The 25,936-nt window shown below is 30.7% G+C and overlaps 1 protein-coding gene across 2 annotated transcripts; it reads right to left on the minus strand.

Moving 5' to 3' along the window:
* Nucleotides 1-4,223: 4,223 nt before the first annotated feature.
* On the minus strand, nt 4,224-25,705 carry LOC100747163 (octopamine receptor beta-2R-like). Of its 2 annotated transcripts, none has more exons than XM_003488252.3 (3): nt 24,352-25,705; nt 22,035-22,265; nt 4,224-8,428 (listed from the first exon to the last, which is right to left on the minus strand). In XM_003488252.3, exons 1-3 carry the CDS (start codon nt 25,341-25,343, stop codon nt 8,338-8,340), a joined length of 1,314 nt encoding a protein of 437 aa, XP_003488300.1. In that variant the 5' UTR covers nt 25,344-25,705; the 3' UTR covers nt 4,224-8,337. The 2 variants fall into 2 exon arrangements, with proteins under 2 accessions (XP_003488300.1, XP_012239249.1); XM_012383826.2 differs by having other exon boundaries at nt 22,010-22,265.
* Between the last annotated feature and the right edge of the window lie 231 nt (nt 25,706-25,936).

Raw genomic sequence — 25,936 nt, forward strand, 5'->3', positions numbered from 1 at the left:
CTTCACCAGTACTACGATTTATTTGTATCCGTGGAGCGAATAAAGATAACTCGCTGAACATAATTACTAAATTTGTAATCAATCTTTAGCAAACCAATGCATAGCAGAACAAAAGCGTGTAAACATAAATATTTGCGCTATTTACAGATAAATATGCGGATAATAAATAACAATTAGCGAGCTTTAATAGCAAATAGCGAGGAATAAGATATTCGCGAATAAAAGTTTCGAATCATTTAATTAATTAATTAATTATTAATTTATTATTTACTCGAATAATTATCTAGATAAAGGTTTATTCGAACAATGTCTCGTTCTGTGTCTTATTTGTATATGTGACACTGTGACACTTTCGGTCAATAAGCATGCTTATCTTTATAATTGTATTAAGTCTATCAGAAATAACCAGCCAGACTCGCATTCCTTCTTTTAATCATTACCTAATCATCTTTTCAACTTTGTACTTATACTAATGTCGCCTGTAATAATCAGCATAAAGGTAATGACTTATTCTGTACTAATCAAACGACATCTGTACTTGTATTTTGATTTTGTATTTAAGTACTAAAAATATGGTTCTTTCAGGTTAGGTTGGAGGAAATAAATTATTGGTGCATCTATTAATTTCTTTAAAGTTTGAGGTTAGTTCTTTGTTTAACTTTTTCATTGCGGAAAGTGTATATTTGTATTTTTTTGTATAGATAACTAGGACTTTTGATTAATTTTGCAATGGTTAAAATTACGTAACTTTTTCGTTACTTTTGTATTTATAAATATAAATAATTTATTAATATTTTAGGAATTATATACATGTTTGAAATACACATGTACTTAATGGCAGATTTTCAAAGTGGTTTTTCTCGAAACTGAAGCCTCATAGACAGAAACTTTATTCTTTATTTTCTTACTTATTTTCTTATGACGAATCATCTTTTTCTCGGTTATGCCTTTAATTACTGGATATCCTGTGTATGTTTGCATGTTATGTGTATTACATGCAGTTTTTCACTTACACATTTGCCATAAATATTATATAAACATCCACAGTCTACTAATGTATTTTAATGTTGTGAACCATAGTTTTCTCTTTGACAATTGAACTTTGTCAACAGTTTTCTCGAATGGAAGATTTTGTGAAAAGTAGTTGCTAAAAATAGTTTATTCACAAAAACATAGTCAATTCTTTGGCATATACGTATTGTAACGAATCTATTTTTGGTCGTTTACGTTGTTTTATTAGATCTTTTTACTAACTCCGAGGATTTTCACAGTTTGTCCAGAAGGGACATTCGGTAAATTGTTATAGCAGTAAGTATATTTATATCACGTACATGTTTCATCAATATGAAGTATGTGTACATTAGGTGCAACTTTACAGTTTTTACTTTTTACTTTACTTTTAAGTTGCAGTAGCAATAGATCGGAGAAGGTAGTTGAAGTATTTCTTATGTAGCCTTTAGTTATGTTAAACGGCGAATTTGGCCTTAAAAATTGTTATGGAATTAAAATTTCGAAATTGAATTAGAAAATTAGAAAATTATCCTTCATCGAGTTCTATATTTCTTTTTGAACAGACTTTCGAGAGAATTTTTTCAAGTCTAAAATAGTCGATATTTTTTTAGATTAAAATGTTAAACTAAAACGACTTAACATATGTAACTTACAAGTATCACATATATATTCTATTCTATACATTCTAAACTTTCTTTGGCCTTAAACAGTTGAAAAAATTAAGGTGAGGGTGAAACGAAATTAAAGTAAATCGAAATTAAATTGAAAAGTTGACAAATTATGTTTTATCGAATATTTTCAACTCTTTTTAAATTCAATAACATTTATTTCGACTAATTTTTCGAGCTTTTTTAATTCAAATGTTAAACTAAAAGGAATTTATAAAAACTTGCAAGTATACATTCGTTGTCCTTTCGATAATAAAAATTGGGAAAATTATCATAGAACTAAAATTTTGAAATAGAATTAAAAATTTTTAAAATAATTTTTTCATAAAATATTTATATATTAGGTACTGAAAACTTTAGATTAATTTTTTCAAACATTTAGTCGTTCTAAACAAATCTTTACTTAATTTAAAAAAAGATATATAATATATCGGAAAAATTATGATATAACAGAAAGTAAATGGAAAATTAAGACTTTACCGTCTAGAGAATATCGGTTATTTCGTTTGAAATTAAGTAAAATTTGAAAGAAATTTTCAAACCTGTAAAACTGAAAACTTCAATTAATGAACAGAGAGATATATGAATAATTAAAAAATATAGATATATTTGTTTTATATACACGAAATTACACTTCAACTGGTTAGTCGTTAATTTCAGACCAAAATAGTTTCGATCCAAATATTCAACAGACACGACTTGCAAATCTTTTCTTTCTTTCCGGTCAATCAGTAATCATATGAAATACTACAGTGTAAATTTTGTCCAATAACTGGTATAAAATGTGCAATATACAATCGTAAAGAGCTCATAAAAGACGACGTCGTATTGCGTCTATTCGTTTATGAGGCCAGTCAGCGAACTTGATTGTTTGATCCGTAAGGGTACCCGTTTTTGTCACCCGTTTCATTAATATGTATTAAACAAGGAATCGCTGTAAGCTTATTATACATACCACGATTTCAGGCAAAATAAATTTCAGGAGAAAGGTTTTAAAAATAAGAGAAATAAATCATATTAAAATTTTAAATAACCAGACGTTTTATTATACTAAATTTATAAATAAAAATTCTTGTATTTTAATTGATGAATAAAATGAATGCTTGCAAGAATTGTTAGAAAGGAGAATGCTAAAAAAAGTTACATTTGTCGTGTGTTTTATTATCATAAATGAAAGTATATAAACCACCAAGACTTGAGTAACAAACTATATCAAAATTTTTAATAAAATTTTGTTTATTTCAAATTTATGATTAAAAAAGGAACAATAATAATCAAGTTACCAAAAAATTTATTTCTTTGAGAAATTAGATTCGTCGAGTATTTTATTACTGCGAATTACACAATTTTTTAGCACGTTTTAAAAAGTATAAAAAATTGTATAATATTTTTTTATCCTTTTCGTTTCCTTTATCTCATGAGTCTTTTATGAAAATGGAGATCGATGAATAGGTAATTAATTAAACATTTAAATGATTGTATTGAGGCAATCTCTCTCTTTTTTAAATTTCACTAATAAGGGAGTTAATCATTAATTAATGCATATTTGCGAGGCGTTCTCCAAATCGCTTTATTATTTTATGGAAGTAAGGCCATTTTTATATTCCGTTTCATATTACTTTTAAATATCTGTGTGTCTCATTCAACTGCGATCGTAATTCTTCATAGAAGTAGAATTGATTAAACTCCTGCAATTTTTACGGAATAAAGATTGCTATTAACATTGTCGAATAAAAGAACTGTATTCCGATTATAACAGAAATAATAACAGAATGTTCATTTTATTTATTAATTTAATAATTAATTAAAATTGTTCAAATCCTTATGAACAATTATTTTCTTTTTAGTTAATTTATTTTAATAATGAGCTGTATATCATTAAAATTGTCAACATTTCATTCATTTAAACTTTATATTTTTATCATAAAATATATGACGCGCGTTGACATATATTTGTTACGGATTGAGATTAATTAAAAAGGATTAAATTTAATTATATTACTTGTAATATTAATATTAACTTATTTAGATTAGTTCGTAAAATACATAGTATATTACTTTAATAAAAAGAAGGAAAACAATATTTGACAGTTGAAATATAATCAAGTTTTATTTTTGGCAGGCTAATACAAAAAATGAATATGAAACTATAAAAAGGTTCCAGAACATATTTTTTCAGAACACATTTCTTCTTTTCTTCACTAAAAATGATTTCACGTACATGTGAGATATGTATGCATAGGTATGCAGCAAATTTTTCTTTAATATTAAACCTTGCAGATATTTTAGAAACAAATGGTCATCAAAATTTACAAAAAATGCAACATGAGCATGTAGATTATCAAATTAAAAGTACTTAATAAAAAAAATTGAAACTTCGTTCATAACGCAAATATTTAAATATTATATAATATTAAATTAAAATTAAATATTAAATATTATAATAAATTTCCTGCTTCTTTTTATTAACTTTAATTGTTTCCAAGATTAACAAAACTAACAAGAAGCAAAGTAACAAAGTTTTCTAAATACATCGAAACATTATAAAAAAACGACAACTTATTATAAATTCATACATGAAATAAAATTAAATTATCTCGCAATCTTACAATTGAGAAATAATCATACCTGGAGCATTAACTCCATAACAAAAAATAAACGAAAACGCATCTCAACGTACTAAATTCGCGAATTAATATTAGATACAGAATTTTCTTCCGACACATTGTTCATCGCTGGTTTATTTTACATATGCAATTGTTGACACGTAGCCCATCTTTTTTACAAACTAAACACTAGTCGTTTATATGAGAGAAAAGCTTTTTTCTGGCTATCGATTATCGCGTTACTGAAACGATGTACATATATTTACAAATTATTTACAGCGGACGTTAATACGCGAATTCTATCACAGAGAAACGATGAATCAAAATTAAAAAAAAAAAAAAAAAAAAGGAAGAAACATTAGAAGAGACAAAAGACAAAAAAGTCATACAATATCATAGATAAGATTATCAGACTTTGATTTATTGCTGATCAATCGACGTGACTATTAACGAAGCATAAATTAAACGAAATATTCCACTGACAATGAGTTAATATCAATTAACAACTAAAGGACACGCACATCGACGAATTAAAATATAATGAAATCTTACCTAACCATACTCTAATAAAAAAAGTTATTGCATTGTACAATATCTCTCGACTTCATCTTTATTTTTAAAAGCTCCTTTGATTATGTTAGTACGAGCTTTCGATAATTTCAAATCGACCTTTTTCTATCGATTAAATGGCACACTTTACTATCGATTTAATCGTTCAAGATTCCTTATTCAAACTGTTTTTCGGTACATCGAAATGGCGTAGATGCAGAATTTCGCGTGGGGATTTCAGGGTGCCTTCGCTAATTTACAGTATGAATTATTCAGTCCACAACAGGGAATGGCTTTTTAATTGATTTGTGACTCGTTTTACGTCCTGCGTAAAAGTTGGGCCATTCTTCTCGAAAATTTCGAGAAACGAAAATTTTATTAAGATTCGAATGTTTATGACATAACGATTTGATCTATTTAGATATTGATAAACTCTTATTCTTTTAAAATTAACAGGAAATATTGATCACAGAGAGTTAAATATTAATGTTTTATAATATCAAAATGTTCGAATTGAAATGGTATTATGTTATTGGTGAATTTATTCTGGATAAAGCGTAATTTGTTTGCCTTTTATTAAATATTTAGAGTTTTATTAAACGTTTATAGGATTTCGCTGCTTTGATTTACCAATAGATGGTCATATGTTTATTATTATTACTAATCTTTTAAATCCTATTCATGTTTTATCCTAAACGTCTTGAAACATAAATCGTTAGATTCGCCGAATGGAAATTTTATTATTTTTGAATGTGTGAATATTTTGATAGTTTAATATAATTGTAAAATTGTGCTGTTGCTATTTTTTAGATGACTAGGAGCTAAACAAATATTATTAACCGTACAAGAAAAATAAATAAATACTCCTGACAGAAAAACAAAGACTATAATCACATCATCTAATTAATTATCTACATAATACTTAATATTCAAATAAAATTTGCGACGATAAAAAATATATATTTTTTGTACATAAATATTCGTTATTTGAACTAACATTAAAACGAATTGCATTCATGGTCCGATTATACAGATGCTATTGCAGAAATTTGATTGTTAAGTCCAATATACACATAATTAAACAGGTCAATATTTTTTTCGAATAAGATTAAATAAATAATCGACGGGAAAGTTTAACGAGCTATAATTATTTCTGTATTGCATTTTAATTTTAAAAGCAGCCATTATACTTTCTTCGAAGGAAGACATATTTCAACTATAAAATGAAGAAAAAATAAAAATATCACAAAATCTATAAAAATCTTCGCAACATGTTATAAATTCTCTACATAAAATATCATAACAACAATGAACGATAAAATATACAATAAAATACAGAAAAGAATTAAAAAACAATTTTTCCGATGTTACCAACATTATCTCGATCATCTACTACCAACGATTTTAAAACACGGCGCCTTTCCAAAGCGTAAACAACAAAATAAATAGCTTTTCGACGATGAATAGCACTAATCAAACAATAACGATAACAATAACGACGATCATTTTGGAATTATATATCACATCATAATTTTCTTTTAAGAAAAAGAAAATACGCAATACCGTTGAAACGTCGGGATCATGTCATGCAACGTGTCATGTAATAACATTATCGGTGAGCAATAATACTAATTGCATTAAAAATAACAAAGACTACACTGTTCATTTCTTTTGTCTTTTCTTCGAATATAGGTCAGAAACGACACTAAAGTCGACTATTACTTAACATCGAATCTTGAATCTCATTATCGACCGCCTAACATCAGGCACAGCGAGCTCTCACTATTAAAAACGATTCTATTCACTTTGTCTTCGAATAAATGGTTATAAAACCGCGTAGTCGACTTCATTGGTTATCTAAATATATTACATATTAACTCTCGAGCTGCCAATCAAATCCATTACATTAATAAACATTTACTTACTTCAAAGCTTCGATAATTCATTATTCTTTATAATTTATCTTTCTTGTAACTTCTTCAATCATATTGACAAACGATTTCAAGTGGAACTCGAGTTATCTACGAATCGAACAGCACACTTGGCCACCCAATACGACACAGAGTTTTTTTAAGAATTGAAAAAAAAATTAGGCGAAGGTGTCTTGAGGAGCTTAACGAATCGACAAGACATCTTTTTGAAGAAAATCTTCGTTCTTTCTTTCTTGCATGCCTTTCAAAACATGGTTTCTTGTAAGTTTCTCCAAGATCGTTCCCTGATCTATCGATCGATCGATTCCAGCGTGAAACGCGTGCCTTTCTTTTCGCGAGAATGTCGCTTAAAAGTACAATAGTATCGATAGTATTGGCAATGCGATGTGACCTACGCGATTCCTGCGCGTCTATCTGCCCTCAGTGTGCATCTCTGTGATCGTTTCGCGATGGTATATGATCTTCGTGTCTCTGTGTTCTCTGGCCACGCGTGCTACCGGTTTCTTCAGCCGTCTTGTATAATAATGTCTCCTTTCTGGCGTGATAAATATTTGAATTTAGTTTCTTCCTCTATTATTACTTTTTTAGGAAGTTTTAAGGTTTCGATGTTTCAAACGGTATCTGTGTTATTGTGACTCTTTCGAAGGAACTGACTACTATTTTCTGCATGGCTTCGGCATATTCTCATATACGACAAATTTTGAGGTAAATTAGAAAATAGTGGAACCTAAGATGTGGCTAAAATATAAATATGATAACGTTTCAATAAATAGTTTCATAGGAAACTTTAAGGTTTAAAAATGATAATATATACTGCCAGCCACAAATATCAGTTATAATAATATTAATTACTATATATAGGACACCTATGTCAGTATATCTATTGAAAAGCTCTATCAAATATTATTCTACTTTATATTAGAGGGCACACATAATATGAATAAAATAATAGATCTATAACAAAATATTTAGAAAATAAAAGCAATGAGAAGTATACAATTTGTACTAAATATCAGTTGATGTCTTAATACTTATGGCCGGCGGTGTATACGCACCATTGCTAATTGCTGATTGACCGTGCTTGATTCACGTTTTTGATCATCCATTCCCATAATCCTTGCCAGATTTATTACATACAGATGTCTCTTTTGTGAATAAATCTTTGAATGTTTCTTCAACTGACTGAATAAACATGCGTGCACCGGGCTTAGAGGAAACCTTTGAAAAGTCTTTTATCCATTACCAAGCAATCCAAAATGCACATGATTTAATATACGAGCACTGTGTTGAAACCGTAAGCACGCGAGGTAACCAAATATGTTTAAAAACGCGAGTTACTTGATGAGATTCGTCTTTCGTGAATTGTTGGCAAGATGGCGAAGAATCTCTCAATGCAGGCTACACGTTACGTATATAGTCGACGATTATACGCGTCGTTTTATTTGTTGCATGTGTAGGCGACAATGCGGATGTATAATTAGGTGGGTGTGTACGTATCTATGCGTGTCTTTTTGTTTTCTTCTTTTTGTTTTCCATTACGAATGCAGTTCACAGTATAAACTCGCTCTCCTCTCAGAGGCTGCTACCGTACTCGCTCGATCTTCGTCGGTCGATGTGCTTTATGTACGTCTCCGAGTATATGCTCTTAGTGCGGTCGTCGTACCTGCAAGCAAAAAAAGACAGTGGCACCAATACGTTTTGTTCGCTTCGACGATGTTCATGCGGTTCCAGGTTTGGGATAGTTTGTTTGCAAGTATTATTGTTTAGGATTTTGGGTTGACGGAATCAAGAGGATTTTAGTTGTTCTTTTTGTTTCTTTGTGACAAAGACTAAATTTATATGAATACCACAGGGGAAAATGTTATATTTTTCGCTTTTTATATAGGAGTTGTTAACCAATCTCAATTTTCCTCTTACATAACTTAGTAGATAAATTTTACGTAAAATTGTAGCTAATACTTCATATAACAAAAATCTATGAACTATTAATATTATTAGCCTGTAAATTACTGCATAAATCCTTTTTTATTTGTTGACAGTTTTCCATAATTGTTGTATACAAAACTTTGTAGATTTATCGTTTAATTTTAGACCGTTCAAAACTTTGTAGATTTATCGTTTAATTTTAATTTAATTAATCTTCAGGCCTAAATGACTGTTCTCCTCTTTTTTAATTATATCATACAATAGTACTTCATTTGTTGGAATTTTAGTTAATGCTCGATTAACTGAATTTTTACTGGCTGAATTTAGTTATTTGAATATGAGCCCCTATTATGTGACGGCAAAATATTAGGTAGTCGGCAAAATTAGTGAGCTCCTATTGTATAAATTCCAATTATATAAGTTGTTTGTTTCCCGACAAGTTCAAATAGATGAAGTACTACTGTATTAAAGCACTTCATTCAACCACCAAATAACATAAAAATTAGGAAATTTCCACAAAGAAAATTATATAATACATTTTATCTGTCGTCTTCATATATTATTAACTATATCTAGAAGTTCCATTCTATATTAACTATTCTTTAATTTCATAAGAGAATATTGTATAAATATTTTGAAGAAAAATGATATTCTTTTCTAAAATACATTTTTGAGAGCTGGAACTTTTATGCGCATATAGAAACATTTGCAAAGAAAAGAAAACATGTTATTCTAAAAGGAGGAAAATATTGTAAGTTATTACACATACATACACATACATGCATATATCACATTGCTTTCGCTCTGTAATTTTTGCATCTTCAAAATTATATCGATGCATTATCCGAATTCACTATACTCAATTATCACATTCATATGTGAAACGAATTCAATTATTATTATGATCTATCATTATTGTCAACTAGGTATATAAATTGATAATGCTAATTGCATTATGTATTTATACTTTCATTACAATATTATGAAACTATTCCTATAATGTACATAAGATATGAATATTAAATATATGTAATATACAAATATAATATATGTATAATTATAGATGTTATAGTTATGTTTGTTATTTAAATCTGGCTGTGTGATTTCATTTACAAATTTGAATAGCATACAAATTATGCACATGTCATACAAAAAGATAAAACAAACGTATATGAATCCTGTAAAACATGATATGGACACTGGTGTACTTGGATCACGTTACTTGGACTTAATTGAATTATCTTCGTCACTTCTTGTAATTGACTTGCAAACACAAAAAGTAGAAATTTTGATTGATTATATCTGATATGCATGTACTTCCACTATATTTTGATATTTTTCTTTAATATTATGATTTAATAATAAAATTATCAATTTCATTCAAATTGTATCAGAATCAATTAACGTAATTATGCAAATAGTGGAAATGTTCTGTGAAATGTCTCTTTAAATGCAAAGAACTGTTTAATAACTACTAATCAATATTTCAATTAAGTTAAATTTCTTCTTTCATAAATTAATCGCATCACAGCATTAATGCTTTAAATTAGTATAAATTATGAAAATTATCATTTGTTGTCTTTTTATATATACGAATATGTTTCATTACATTAACTTGATTCTATCTAACTTAATTTGTCCTGATTATACGTATATTTATGTAGTAACATTGAGTGATAGAATGATACGTTTGATAATATTCGACTCGTCTTATTTGTTCTTTATTTACATTACCGATCGTTATGTCTTTAATTACTAACTCTAAATTAAATTTAATCAAATATATTTAGAGATTGTATTAACTTCTAATCGATTCATTTATATAACATCTAGTACTTTTATAATTATTACCTCTTTATATCATAACCTTAAAAGAAGATACAATTTAGTTAGAAGGAAGATTTTACAATTCTAACAATGTTGGACTCAAACGCGATCTACTTCCGTCAATGCAAATTGCTGATATGTGTTCGCGTTATGCGCAGCTCCCGAATAATTCATTTTATACTGCAGTTGCTTTACAGTCGAATTTTCAATGGTCGTTAGAACCTAATGAAGTATTAGCCGTAAATATTTTATCATTAATATCGTTTCATTAATTTTACACCGAAGCACCTGTTTTAATTCGGTTATCTTAACAGTATTTAATATTATTCAATAATGTCAATTTGTAAATAATAATCTATCTTTTTGATTATGATTCCATTAACACTTATTTAAATCAGAATTGGCTATTCAATGCTGTAGTATCGCGACTGATGCAAAATGCTAAATCATTATATAACTGTTTCAGTTTCAAACATATTTTTAAGAAGATATTTTTAAGGTTGCCAGTATTAAAAATGGTTCGACGTAAGAAATTACACGTGTTAAACAAATTTAGCATTAGCACTGCGTAGAAACTTCTAAATATTACTTTTATGGAAATAAAAATCGAACGAATACATTAAATTTTATTTATATAAAACTAAATCTAATTTAGTTAGAAGTTTAAACTTTCAAATACATTAAGTACACGAAGTATATCTATCTGCATAACATTTAACAAAACCAGTTCATTCAAGAAAGCAGAATTGGTATTAAATGAAATTAATGATAAGGAACCGGCCAAGAAAAACCATTTCTATACAAGTATTCTTTTCTTTCAGTACTTGTTTTAAACTGTAGATCGAAATTGTTTTAAACAATCTAATTACTAGACCGCGGATATTTATGTAAATTCGTATTTTCATGAATACAGTTAAAAGCAATGTTAACTATAGAAAAATTTGTTTCATCCATCAAATATTATAACAAATTATGTAAATGTTATACAGTTCTCTATCTTTAAATCCTCCGTAAATGTATAAACATCCGCTATTAATTATAGTCTATTAATTATTAATAGTGTGTTTGGAACAAATATAATTTAAAATAAGAATAGATAAAAATGCTTCATCGAGAGTAAGGATAGAACAGAAAAATAAAATTCGAAGAATACACAGAAATGCAACGCTGAAATCGTGCGTTCGTTTCAAGGTTATTAAAATATCAAGCAAAAATTTCGTAATCGAGCCTTTAATGCTCGAAAAAGCTCGAGGCTGTCCTCGTTTCTCTTTTCCTTTTCTTGTTTCGAGAAAATTCACTTTAGGAGAGGGTTAGAGAGATGCGCTAGATAGGAAAAAGTACGCGTTCCTTGAGTTACGCTCACATTCGTGTGAAAAAGTCGAGCATCCGGTTCTCAACTCGTCCTACTTTCACCGCACGAAATTAAAAGTAATGTCCTTCTCTTTCTTCCCTGGCCGCATCTAATCACCCCATTTTATGGCGGCCCTTTGCGCCAGGGACTTGAACGGCGTTGAAGATTTCTGTAGTGATTTCCAAGCTCTAAATAATCCGGATGAATAGTTAAAAAAGGGTGAGACATCGACGAGACTGCTCTTCTTAGAAACGGGGTAGCCCGTCTATATTAAAGAAACTTTCTGTTTGAAGACAGCACTTTTAGTCAATATTCCTTTCGTTTTACTATTTTAGATTATATATTATAATTTGGAAATATTTTTAGTTTATGCAACTTGATCTTATTTCATAATTATATGAATTGCAAAGATGTACCGAGTAGAATTTTGGCCGAATAACCGACTAACCGACTAACCGAATGATCAGCTTTCAAGAAGCTGGCTTATCGGCCGACTACTTGTCTTTACCGATTATTTTCAAATAACACTACAAAACTCGTCAATGTCAACTCTATGTTTTTTTTAGTGTTACGCGCCCAAAGAAAAAATTTTCGAATATTTTTTGCTATGGTTATTTTATTATGGCTTGTTTCTTCGTTTTAAAAAGTACTTATTACGATAAAATGAAGAAATAATGACCAAAGTACCTAATTAATTGGTACTTATTTAATTTATTTCAATAAATACTCATTATTATTTTTAATCTTTTATGTAATAATTATGCTACACATAAATATGTGCCTATAAGTAAGTATACTACGTATTAAAAAATATAAAAATTATGTTAATGCCAGTAAAGACAGAATATTGTATTTTTCTTTCTATGACTTATCGAGTTATCAATAAATATAGTAAATTATTACTACAAGAAATATACTAAAAACTTAGGGCCGATTAATCGGCCTTTTTTGCCAGCTAGTCGTCGACCATAAAAGTAATCTGACAGTCGGCTTAACCGATACTAGTATATCCCGAATAAATAGAGAAAATTACATTTTTATGTGATTTAAAAAGTGTAGAGTCGTTATAAAGTGGTTATAAAAAAGTACTTGCGCACGCCTTTGCTTTTTAATGAAGCATTTCTTTAGCAGATCCTACATTTCATTTTCACAATATCAATTTTTTGTAGTTATATAAAAGTACTACTAAATAATATAGAATTTAATATAGCTGGAGCTAATTAATTAATATAAAAATGATATGTAAATATATATGTATAATGGTTTACAAATACTTTTTGTAGTCTCTGTAGATACATATATACTTACACATATGTGTACTGCACAAAAGCATATAAACATATGATGCCACGTCGAAGTTTGTAATTATCAAATTTTGGAGAATCAGTTTATTATTCGGCAATCTCCTTGTTCCCAGATTCTTCCATTTCTGAAATATAAAACTAATAGAAAGAGTTTCGAACTTAATACAAGTAATAATGTTTATAAACAGTAAGGATATGTAGTGGTATATATACTAAAAAGTTAAAATACATTAGTACCAATATCTTTTCAGAAGATAATTTAAGCTTATGGTTTATTAACTCTATTGTGATATTTATGAGTGATGGTATATCAACATCAGTAATCAAACGCGTCAAAATGTTGAATTCCGAAGATTTTATGTTTGTTTTTCTTTTTGGGATTAATAAAAAGTAGATGCTTTTGGAAAAACGAATGCTAACTTTTATTGAGATAAAAATATAATTATATATGAGTAAGTACATAATATATTATATATATATATATTATAATTATATACATGTGGGTGATTTTACAGAAATGGAGATTTTCTGTGACTCTCACATATGAAAGCTTTTAAAAGTGTTAAAACGCATTATATTTGCATGACAGAGAAAGATAACAACTGTAAATTCATAGGCGAACTATGAAGAATTATCAAATTAATTTATTTATATTAAAAAATTACCTTTTATGCGTGAAGTTCTCAGTTTCCTGCCATGTTTACATGGAAGTTCTATGCCTACAAAATTTACTCTACAATCTATCTCCAGAGCATGAATATCAAATGATTTATTAGTCTTTCCTTTTTATATATATTTTACAATAGTCGTATTTATCATTCACATGTATCTTTTACTTTAATTGACTTCATTTTATTGGAAAAAACATCTACAATCTTTTATGTCCCAGTTTCCTCTCTGTGAAATTTTTTTTAAAAGAAACGGTATCTGTGGTATTAAGAAAGAAATCACGTGAAATAAGTCAAAACTAATCAAGCGAATTAGTGTTCCTCTTTCGCTTCACAAGTGGCCATTTTTGATTACTTAATATTGTAAAATCGTTGACAATCACCTGTTGCAGTTAGCTTTTTAGTCCCCTGGTTCGTATTATATTCTAAGATTGCTATTTTTACTAAATTTTATTTAACGTAGCATAAATATAATATTGGCATTCAACTTCCTTTTTAATGAATGAAATAGTAAACCGCGCGAGAATTTTTAATATTTAACCTCAAAATTCTCAGTTCCCTGATTTCAGTCTCCTGTCAAAAAATATGATAGAGGACTAGAAGTATTCTAAGAGCACTAGAAGATAAAAGTCTGTGTCGATTGTATCTATGTCACATAGATATTTAAAGAATGTCTTGCATTATTTAGGTAAAGTTATAATTTAGTCCTAAAGGTTAGAAAATAAAATGTACTATTTATTTGTTTTAGTTTATAATAAAGAACGCAGGACTGATCACTTGTTTGTGTATGTAAGGAATAAATATTCGTTAGTTTTAAAAATTTAATGATTTTTGTTTTAAGTTTAACTGACATTTATCAAGACTGATAACTAAGTAATTTATGATTAATAAATATTAATTTCGTTTTACGTTTAATTACTTTTGTTTTCATTTTTAAGTTTAACTGGCCTAAACATATTCAATGGAGCAGCAGACTTACCACAGTAAGAGACAAAAATCCCTTGAATAGCATAAACGCCAAACTAAATAACGCAACTAGGAATCTAACCAAAATCATTAAAAACTATAAAAATGACTGTTTCCAAAAATATCTCGCCAATCTGTCTCCTACAGCTGACACCAACTATTCACTATGGAAGGCTTCCAGGAAACTTATGCGTCCCCCGCAAATAATCCTTCCTATCCGCAATCCGCAAGATGGCTGGGCGCATAGCCCTATAGAAAAAGCCAACCTGTTTGCTAATCACCTATCTAACGTATTTAAACCTTACTTCTCCAAAACTGCCGCGGAAATAACTGAATACCTGCACTCTCCCTTCCAAATGTCCCCTCCTATTGAACCCTTCACTTCTGCAGAAGTTACAGAATTAATCCGTCGCCTAAATCCCAGGAAAGCATCGCGGCATGACCAAATATGTAATAAAGCAATCAAGGAACTTCCTATAAAAGGGATTGCGCTCATCATATCAATTTTTAACGCAATTCTTCGCCTTCAACATTATCCTAAATCCTGGAAAATATCACTGATTACTCTCATCCCTAAGCCCGGTAAACTAATACACGAAACTAGCTCCTATCGCCCAATTAGTCTTCTACCTATTTTATTAAAACTATTCGAGATGCTGACGAATCCAATCCTTTCACTCTTAGAGGACTTGAAAACACTGTCAGATCATCAATTCGGTTTTCGGAAGCAACATTCGACAATAGAGCAAATCCATCGTATAACACATAATATCAGCCAAAATTTAGAAAAGAAAAAATATTGCTCAGCGGTATTTCTAGACATTCAACGGACATTCGACAAAGTATGGCATGAAGGGCTTCTATACAAACTCAAAAAAATACTACCACACACTTACTACTCCATCCTTAAGTCCTACCTAACTAATAGACAATTCATGGTTAAATACTTAGACGCCACAACCACAACATTTCCAATAGAAGCAGGCATACCCCAAGGTAGTGTCCTTGACCCCCTGCTGTTCTCCATCTACACTGCCGATTTACAGCGCTATTAGCATCTCACGTAGACCCGATAATCGTATATCATCCACTCTCCAGCGATGTCTCGACTCTATGGAAAAGTGGTTTCACAAATAGGGCTTCAAAATTAACGAAAACAAATCTACACAAGTAACCTTTACCCTGAGGAAACAAACCTGCCCACAGGTGACCATTAACAATATAACAATTCCTAACAAGGATTCAGTCAGATACCTGGGCATGACTCTGGACAGGAGATTAACATGGAAATAACACATCACAGACAAATCGAAGCAACCCAAGGCTAAACTTAAAAAATTCTACTGGATCATTGGCCGACGTTCCAACCTAAATGCGCAGAACAAAATTACTCTCTACAAAACCATAATAAAACCTGTCTGGACTTACGGAATCCAACTATGGGATACGGCATGTAATTTTAACATTGAAATACTTCAACGCTTCCAATCGAAAACACTAAGATCCCTAATAAATGCACCCTGGTATGTTACCAACGAAGCAATACATCGCGACCTCAAGGTACCCACAGTTAAAGAAGAAATAACAAAATGTAGTAATAGATATACCAAAGGAGTTAACAAACATCGAAATCCCCTAATTACCAAATTACTTAATAGGTCGGACCAGATCCGCAGGCTAAGAAAACGCTATCCGTTAGACCTAAGCACCAGATTCAGCTAGATATTTCTAATAAGTAATATTTACGTATTTATAATATTATTATTTATAAATTATATTTATTTATAAATTATACTTACTTATAATGAGTTAATAAGTTTATTAACTTATTATAAATAATTGGCCATGAAACTTACTCAAAATTCTCAATGCGAGAATTGATTGTAAAGTACTTGTAAATAAAAAAAAAAGAAAAAAAGAAGTTTAACTGGCAGATTATTATCAAGACTGATATTAGGACAAGATTGGAAGTTATTATGGAAATTATTAATGTATGATGTTAGATATAGAAATTTTATATATAATCCTTGAGAAAATTAATTATGTTTTATCTAATTCTTTGATAAAAATGAAGTTTTTTTTTTATTAAAAGTTTTAGTCTGTTTTTGAAGCAATATCAATATATCCTCTACCATATCTGAAGCTTATTACAATTCATAAATTAAATGAAAAAATTTGTGGACAAAATCACTGTCAAATAGTTCTCACTTCTGTAGAATCACTCATATGTAATCTATTCCTCCATATATATTTATTATATTATTATAGTTATAATCAATACATATATAATATAGTATATCTAAATACACACTATAAGTTAATAGGTTTATTATTAAAAGAATGGTAAAGAACTTACGAGATTATATAGAGAATTTACGAGAAGAAGAATATAAATTAATAAAAATAAACTGTCTTGAGAAATTGTAGATCTAAACTTGTAGTACTAAGATTACAATGAATCGTGATGTTATACAAATATATTTACAGACAAATTATCAAATTTATAACCCATTACGCATAGCAAATGATTTGTACTATTCAAAAATTTCTTTATTCAATCAATTCTTTCTTAATTCGAATACCGAAGATACTACTCTACACATATTATGTAAAAGAGAAAACACTAATTATAAATACTATTAAAAAAAACAAAACAAAATTTTTTGGTATTTTTCATTATCTTTCAAAGTTATATTTTGATAAAAAAGCTCCATTTTGAAAGAAATTGTAGAATTAAATAGAAACGATTGTTCATTTTGTCATCTTGCACTGCAATAACACGCAATAAATAATCAATTGAGTTAAATATCAAAATATATATTCTCCGAGTTGACAAATCAGACTCTATACACGAAGCGTAATAACGAACGTGTAATCTCATGATATTTTTGTAATTATCCTATTCACGCAATTAAATGCAATAAGTTACACGTGGGGTGTAATTTTCAACAAAGAATAAAATCACTATTGATCTCATTACCAAACAAAAGGCGACTCGTATATGTATATGTCAGAGATGGAAGGACACCGGGACCTTTCCTTTGGAATTCTTCGGAAAATCTCCAATATCTTAGTCTCTATAATTTAGCTCGATTATAATTGTCCGAGATTTGTAATAGTTAGCTTGGGTTTGAGGCGACAGCAAGTCGCTGAACGTATCCGCAGTCACGGGATGAACGTTCTTACCTAATAGAGGTATAGAGTAATTGTATAGCTCTCCTTAAAAGAAATAGTTGTAGCGGCACTCGACAGTAAACATTCCAATGGTTTCGATGCATTCTAACAGTACATGTTCAGCTAGCTTGAGGACCCCCTATAAATCTTAAGATTTTGTTAATTACGGTCCTCCAAACGAACAAACAGTCTTTATTCTAACAGTCATTAAATCTACAACCTACTACGGAAAGATACGGGGAATCTGTTTTTTCCTTCCAGGTTAGTATCCTTCTTGAATCATCAACATAGAAATTAACCAATTAACAGGAACGTCCATTTCCCTCACTTTCCGAACTAAGACTTTTCTCGACGAATCCGATGATCTCGTGTCCTTAGACACACCCCATCATAGTTTTCCTCTGCAGTATCATCGTAACGGAAAGTCATTCTCTCGCGAGGTCTCATTAGCGAGTTACATAGCGTCTTTACGCTCGCTGGATATTCCACGTTTTAACAAAGAGTTAGTCCAGTAATACTTATACCGTAGATAAGCAAGTTGAGTACAACTTGGACTTTGGAAGAAAGCGCATGTGTTGTCCCGTTGACCGCGGATTCGTTATTGAACTTAGGATCATTGTCATTAGCATCTCGAGTATCTAATTATCACGGTTATTTGTCAAATTCTGTAATAATCATATTTGCACTAGTAAAGCACTAGTCAATATCTTTTCTATTGCATAACAACAATGTCTAATCAAAATGAAGATTCGTTTCACGCCCCTAACCCTAATCATAATGAGAACTAGACATATACATACTAGGCAATATTAATTAAATCATGAACAATCGTCATCCGTGGAGAACTTCATTCCAAAACAAAGTGTTATAAGTTATGCTCATATATATATAATTCTATTGCGACTACGGATGAACAAATTGTTTCTGCATTTTCAATAACTTTTACGACTCGACTACACTGATGAGGTCAAGTCTCACAGGATAATTATTAGGTCGATACATATAAAATGTTCTATTTCCAAAATTTGAAATTAACAGGTGAATGCTACGTAGATGTCCATATAATAGCAATTTATTAATTCAAAATGTGTATCTTACTAACGATTGGCTAGATTTCGAGTCTTGAATGGAAGATTATTTGAAGTTAGATTGTGAAAGGAATGTATATGCTTAGTACGTGAGACGTTAAAATATTTTGAATTCTATGTTTACATTTTAATGGTGTACGTTTTCAAAATCATTGGATTGTAGACAACATACAAAGTTACTGAAAATTATTTAAAGTACTTTATTTTGTATTTTGTATTTTGTATTATACGTGCTAAACACCACCGATCATGAGTAGTGAATATTATGGCTAGTCATAATAAAATTGATAGAACTTTACAGCGTTACAGCTTTGCGATACTTAACATTAGAATATGAAAGGAATCTTTATATTTGTATCATTAGGTTTTTCATTACATTCAAATTTTTACAGACCTCGTTGAATTTTCTAACTAATCTATTTGCAATTTTCTGAATAAAATTTAGATCAAAGGTTATTGGCATCAATATTATAGTCCTTAATCCACTATTTCTCTATATATATTAGAAACAACTTCTCAAATGTTTTATTACACATATGTCCCGAATCGTTATCTTGCATGAACTAAGTAATTCTGGTCGACTAATCGTTACATTGTTAATGTAGATCAGATATTACCTTTTGTATGAAACCAGCAGTGTTCTAATATTTATAGACGAGGTGTATAATGTGACTTTAGAAGGCGAATAAGACATTAGAATCGACTAAAATTCATCATCATCATAAGGAATATGAAATTTTATTCTTACAACGAAAACTTAAATGTTCCCTATCTGACAATAATATAAAATTAATTATTCGAGATATTAAATTAATTATTCGAATTTCCCGTTTGTTCGTTTATAACAGAATCACTCTTGAAGTGATAATTTTAGTTTCCAGAATTTTGTTTCACGTTTATCGGATTGAATGTACCACAGATCTTTGAAAGTACATCAAATTATGACGTTGAACAACACGCATCGCGTGATAAACTTCTTAGACACAAACAAGTTACGTACAGTTCTACTTCATCGCGAGTTTGACTGTGACTGGTTGAAATATAAATAAGGTCTGGAATGTTGTGTTGAATCAGTCGTCATCGGCATAAGATGCACGTAGATTCAAAAGAAATTCATTAAGCAAATGTTTGCATAAACTTTCCTTGCTATTTCAATTTTAGATTATATTCGTGTACTTAATTGATTTATGAGCCTTTTTACTGAAATTATTCTGCAAGATTCTAGCGAAAACGATTACGTTTATTTATTTATTTTATGAATGCGAAATGGTTTTGAAATATGTACTTAAAGTTTTAAACAAGTTCTATAATTCACGACAACTCTTTTAGGAAGTAATATGTAGTAAAGATTGAATGTAGACTTAGAATTGGGTTGAGTAAATTTAGTAAATTGAATATTCAAATAGAAGTAGAAAAGTTTAACTACTATGGTTCCTTCCAACTTTGATGATAACTTTGGAAATGATTCACTCTTTACCGCCCTTAATCTGTTCTAGATTTTCAATTATGTTCTAAATCTTCGTTTACTATTAACGTACACTTAACAATTAATAGTTAACACTGTGGATGTTGATCTATCGGATACATGAGAAATATTCTTATAAATACTTTTAGACGGGCAAACAACACAGCTTGCTGATATATATAATATGATATATTAATATTCCATAACTCGCTAGTTTAAATTTAATATGAAATTTGGAAAGTTGTAATTGCTATTGATAAAGAAACCATTTGAATTTAATACATTCATACATTAAGAGATACATACTCATTTACATAAATATATTATTACATGTATAACAAAATAGCTGTTAGCACTGTTTTATAAATTCCACAGTTATTATTTAATGCACGTTCCGTATAGAGTCTTACAAGATACTGATTTGATAAATCAATATTTCTGGTCAGCAGTTACAGACATTCTTCTACTTTTACCCAAGTGCGGAGTTAATTTCTGTGCGAAATCTATTTAAAGTTCCTCTTTCATGATAGAGAAATTGACAAATGATATAAATGCCAAAAGATTTTCAAGAGGAATTCAATGAGGAATTCAATTGTCTCAATTTTATAATTTGCATCTTTTTTACTTGAAAGCAGTGTTTACCACCTTTACAGATTTAAAGAATAACTGATAAAAAGTGTATCAGATTAGTTACATTTATTAACTTGTATATTCAATTTTTATATTTTCAATCATAGTTTATGTCATTACATTTTGTTTAACGGCTAATTTTTTTAAACAGAATATTATACTTTACTCCAATTTAGCACTAAATCAATGCTGAAATGTTCATAAGTATTTAAAAGTAAAAAGGATCTTATTCCAGACTATTTTAAAGTTACCGTCTCTTTTCACAAGTGGATTTCTCATATAAACAATAATTTTGTACTTGAAAAAAGAAGTCAAAAATATAGAATAAAATTTTTTTTTTATTTTTTTCTTTTTTTTTTAATTTTTCCATCGAGACAACGATCTACGGTGAGATCCGTTATAACGTACCGCACGCGTACCGAGCGAAAATCCAAAGTCGATTTTCTCGAAAACAAAGCCTCAAACGAAAAATTTTTATTCTATATTTTCGACTTCTTTTTTCGCGTAGAATCACCCTCTTTCCGCTTGTACCACCAGTTACCAACCACCCTGTATATGTACATGTTCAGATCTGTTTCAAATTTTACCAATAGAATCACGATGGTTGTATTTCGTTAAGGTGTTTATAAAATTTTGAAATGTTTTATATAATGTATACATAAAAAGTTCCTAGAAGCGATCGAATACTTTCGTAAGTCTCTGTTCTTTCGTAAATCACTCGTCAAATCATCCAGGCAATCTATCTCATTCGTACAAAAATAAAGGCTCGAAAAGGTTTTATTCGATTAAGGATTAAATAGACGAAAAAGGGGAAAGGGGAAAAAGCGATAGAATATAGTGCGTACCTCAACGTGTCAGACCAGATCGTACCTTAGGGACGGCCGACGGAAATCGAGCGCCTCGAGGTCGGACGGCTCTCGTCTGCAGAGCGAACAGAACGCGCACTGCAGCGTATTTTTGAACGCTTCTCGGAAGTCGCGATTGAAATACGCGTAGATCAGCGGGTTCAATGCTGAGTTTGTGTACCCGATCCAGAAAAGTATTGCGATAACGATATCGGGACATGGGCAGGATTTTCCGCACAGTGTCGTAATAACGTACCTGTGAACAAAGATTTCAGGATTCAGCGAAGATTTCGTTCGTAACGATTGTATTAACATGTTCGGTGAACCTCGAACAAACTTGAAAATTGAGACACTAGAAACAGAAATAATATATTAACCCTACTGCGAGCCTCGAATTTCTCAATTTGGATTTCATTTCAATCGAAAAAAGAATTTTTTTTCCAGAATAATGTTTTCAATTTGGACTAAACGACTTAACGTTTTTTTGTTCGAGAAATTAAAAGAATTAGTTTATTAGATAAAAAGTAGTAAGTATGTTGAAACAATTCCAATCAGTTGGAATCGCGGAGAAAATAATAAAGATCGCTTTTTACAATTTTTTGGTCTCAATCTGTACCTAATGGAAATTTAAACAATACATTTTGTAGATTTATGTAAGTTATATAAGGTTGAGTCAAAATTCAGAATAACGATATCGTTCAATATTTAAAGCTTGTAATATGGAGTTTATGTGTGGAAGATAACGTTCTTCAAATGCCTTCCACTTATTGTCTAGGAAAGCCAGGCTCTTTCGACAGCATATTTCATAACTATAGTTAATGTCTAAGGTTCTAATGTTCGAATTTCTGCACGAACGTTTTTCTTCAGCTATTCACGTTTCCCTGGTTTATTCTAATACACTCGCTGTTTTACATGGCCCCACAAGAAGTAATCAGAGATCGAAAGATCGGACGTACGTGGCAGCTAATAATGGACTTATTACTTTGATAACAAAACTCAATTTTTACGCGTTGATCCTTTCTGTAACTCATCATAATCCATATCCTAAGCCTCAGTTCTAACATATATATGAACTTATAACATGAAATCAAACAAGCATGAAAGTTATTTCTTTCCCAAATCCTATTCTGAAGTTTGACCCAACATAGTACATATGTACATACTGAAAACTTTATCGAAATCGGTTGATGCAGAAACAAGCGATAGGCATCGAAAGATGTAGGTAAGAATTTTTAGATTTATTACTTATATAGGCCGAATGAAAAACTGCGATTTTCATAATTTTAACCATTTGTTTTTTATAGTAACGTTAGCCGATTAACTGTTTGTCTTTACCTGATTTCAATTTTTCATCTGAACTAAAAGTACTGCTAAAACGATTTTTCTGTTATCGTGGAACGTGTTATTTGATAACTTTTAAAGAATTGAATGGAAAATACACAGAGGGGGTGAAGAATGAAAAAACCTAAATAGTTCCTTCGATTCTATATTATTTTATAGTTTTTCAATATTTTAACAACTGTGAAATCTAATCTCAATGATCTCGAAAGAGAAGCACAATGTAATACAAATTTTTATTTTTTAAAAGTATATCTTTTTTATTCTTTACTGCTAACATAGTATTATGGTTTTAACATGATTTTCAAAGATGAAAAGATAATCCTTGCAATCTAATAATATATACTTTTAGAAAAAGATATCAAATTATCTTGTTTAATTTGATAAAGCAAAGTGATTCTAAAAACTAACAGTAAGATGAAGTAAATGAAAATAAAAATATTCATTATCAGACTACTAACAAAACGGAAAAAAAACTTTGTTTCACCTAGACCTGTCACTCTTACTGTATTCAATTAGTTGTGTTTTCTTATTCTAACAAGAGTAATTAAACCCATTAATTGAGCGCGATGCGCGTCACTATTTTTCTCAGTTTGCACGATATAATTAAATCAATAAACCGTACAAAAATATAACCAATTTAACAGAAACCAACAATTCCGTGAACTCTTAAGATCGCTCTAAGTGCTTCTGCCCAAAGGAAACAAAAGAAAAATACAAAATAATAAAGATTAAATTTTAACCCTGCATAATTTCACTCATAAAAATTTTCCCGGAGCAAGTTTTAAACAGTTGACCTAAAACTGATTATACGATATAGCAAAAATTTGAATATGTATTCCAATATTTTCTCACATTTTTTTAAAAATCTAGAACATTGAAAAGATTAAGGACATAAATAACTCAACTTTCCTATGGGCAGTATGAAAATTTGTTCGCCCATAGAAGATTAAGAAATAGGGTTATCCTTTAGAAATTCTGGATTCCTGAATTCTTACACGCACCACAAGAAGAACGGCAACCAGCAAATTATGAAGGTACCCATGATGATGCCTAACGTTCTGGCAGCCTTGTGCTCTCTTTTCATCTTCATGATATTCTTATCTTTGGTGGGAGTATGCAGATGATCGGTGCTGATCTCGTTCAATGTCAGCGTCTTTGAGGAACCAGCACTATTTAGTTCCCCGTTCAAATTATTCAAATCTTTACTCGGTCTGTGACTCAACAGCATCACGTTGCCCATACGGCTGTGCATCTGTTTTTCTTGCCTACTCGCCTCCTTGAACACGGCGAAGTATGTAAGGGTCATAATAGTGCATGGTATCCAGAACGAGATACTCGACGAGAATATTACGTACACCTTGTTCACTTTGAACTCGCATAATTCAGGATGCTTCTGTCGATGCATCTTGTTCTCTTCTGTGGTATACCAGCCCATAAAGATAGGCATGAACGAGATGAACGCGGGCATAATCCAACAAGCGAGCAGCATGTAAGCAGCTAGCCTCTTGGTCATGATGATAGGGTATTTGAGCGGCTTGACGATCGCCCAGTAACGATCGACCGAGATGCACATCAAATGGAGGATGGAACTGGTGCTAAAGTACACGTCCAACGAATTCCAGACATCACACATGAAATAGCTGAACATCCATTTGCCGGTTATTTGAACGCTCGCGTTGAACGTCATGGCGAACATCGCAACTAACATGTCGGCCAAGGCTAACGAAACTACGAAGTAGTTGGTGATAATTCGTAGCTTCCGGTGCCGCATTACGGACACCATCACCAGCAGGTTGCCAAATACCGCGGTTACGATGATGGAGCCTAAGACGCAGCCTTTTGCGATCGTTATAGGTACGGACCACTTTTGATAGTTCGAGTAGCTGCTGTTCGCGAATTGGTTGTCCTCAGTTGAGATGGCGTTCAAGATGGTCGTCACGTCCATGGAGGACACCACCTCCGTCGACTCGGAGCTCGTCACGATCGTCGTCATACTCGACCGCCGCACGAAACCGTACGTTTTCCCTTGACCTTGTTCCTTCTTCTTCTGGCCGGAACAGACTCGACGGGTGGCCTTAGGTCACGGACGTGCCAACGAGCCGACGTACCAGGCTAGCCTTCATCTTCCCGACGGGGAAAGGGCGATGCCTCTTGCCAAGTTCCTTGTACCCTGGGACGCTTGCCAGCGTTAATCGCTGATACGCGGGTGCACCGTTTGCTTCTTCCAAGGTTTTTGCTCGAATAGTTTGGCTTCGAGAGTTAATCAGAATCGTGTGCGGTGACCTAAGAGCTTGGTATCTCGGTTTTACATTCCACGAGGCTTCTGTTAGCGGTTACCTGGAAAATTGAGATTAAATACAGAATTAGCGATGACTTTGATAAGTTTTATATTCAATGAATGTTCGATAGTAATTATTAGACTGCGGATTTTTATGCATTTATAGAAGATGAAAAGTTGCAAAAACGTACAATGCTCATATTATGAAAAAATATATAAAATATCCAAGGTATAGTGCTTTCTATGATACTTAGTAGGTAGAATAATTTTCTACCGCGAGATTCTACTTTTTAAATTATATTCTCAAT

The sequence above is a fragment of the Bombus impatiens genome, unplaced genomic scaffold (genome assembly GCF_000188095.3).
Source record: "Bombus impatiens unplaced genomic scaffold, BIMP_2.2 scf_0224, whole genome shotgun sequence".
NCBI classification, from domain to species: Eukaryota; Metazoa; Arthropoda; class Insecta; order Hymenoptera; family Apidae; genus Bombus; species Bombus impatiens.

What these genes read in the sequence shown, in the direction of transcription:
- LOC100747163 (XM_003488252.3), bottom strand. Translation starts at nt 25,343, where the DNA reads ATGACGACGATCGTGACGAGCTCCGAGTCGACGGAGGTGGTGTCCTCC. An exon ending in TGGTTGCCGTTCTTCTTGTG is followed by an intron (nt 22,266 to 24,351) that starts GTGCGTGTAAGA and finishes CTTTGTTCACAG; the next exon opens with GTACGTTATTACGACACTGT. An exon ending in TTCCGTCGGCCGTCCCTAAG is followed by an intron (nt 8,429 to 22,034) that starts GTACGATCTGGT and finishes TTTTGCTTGCAG; the next exon opens with GTACGACGACCGCACTAAGA.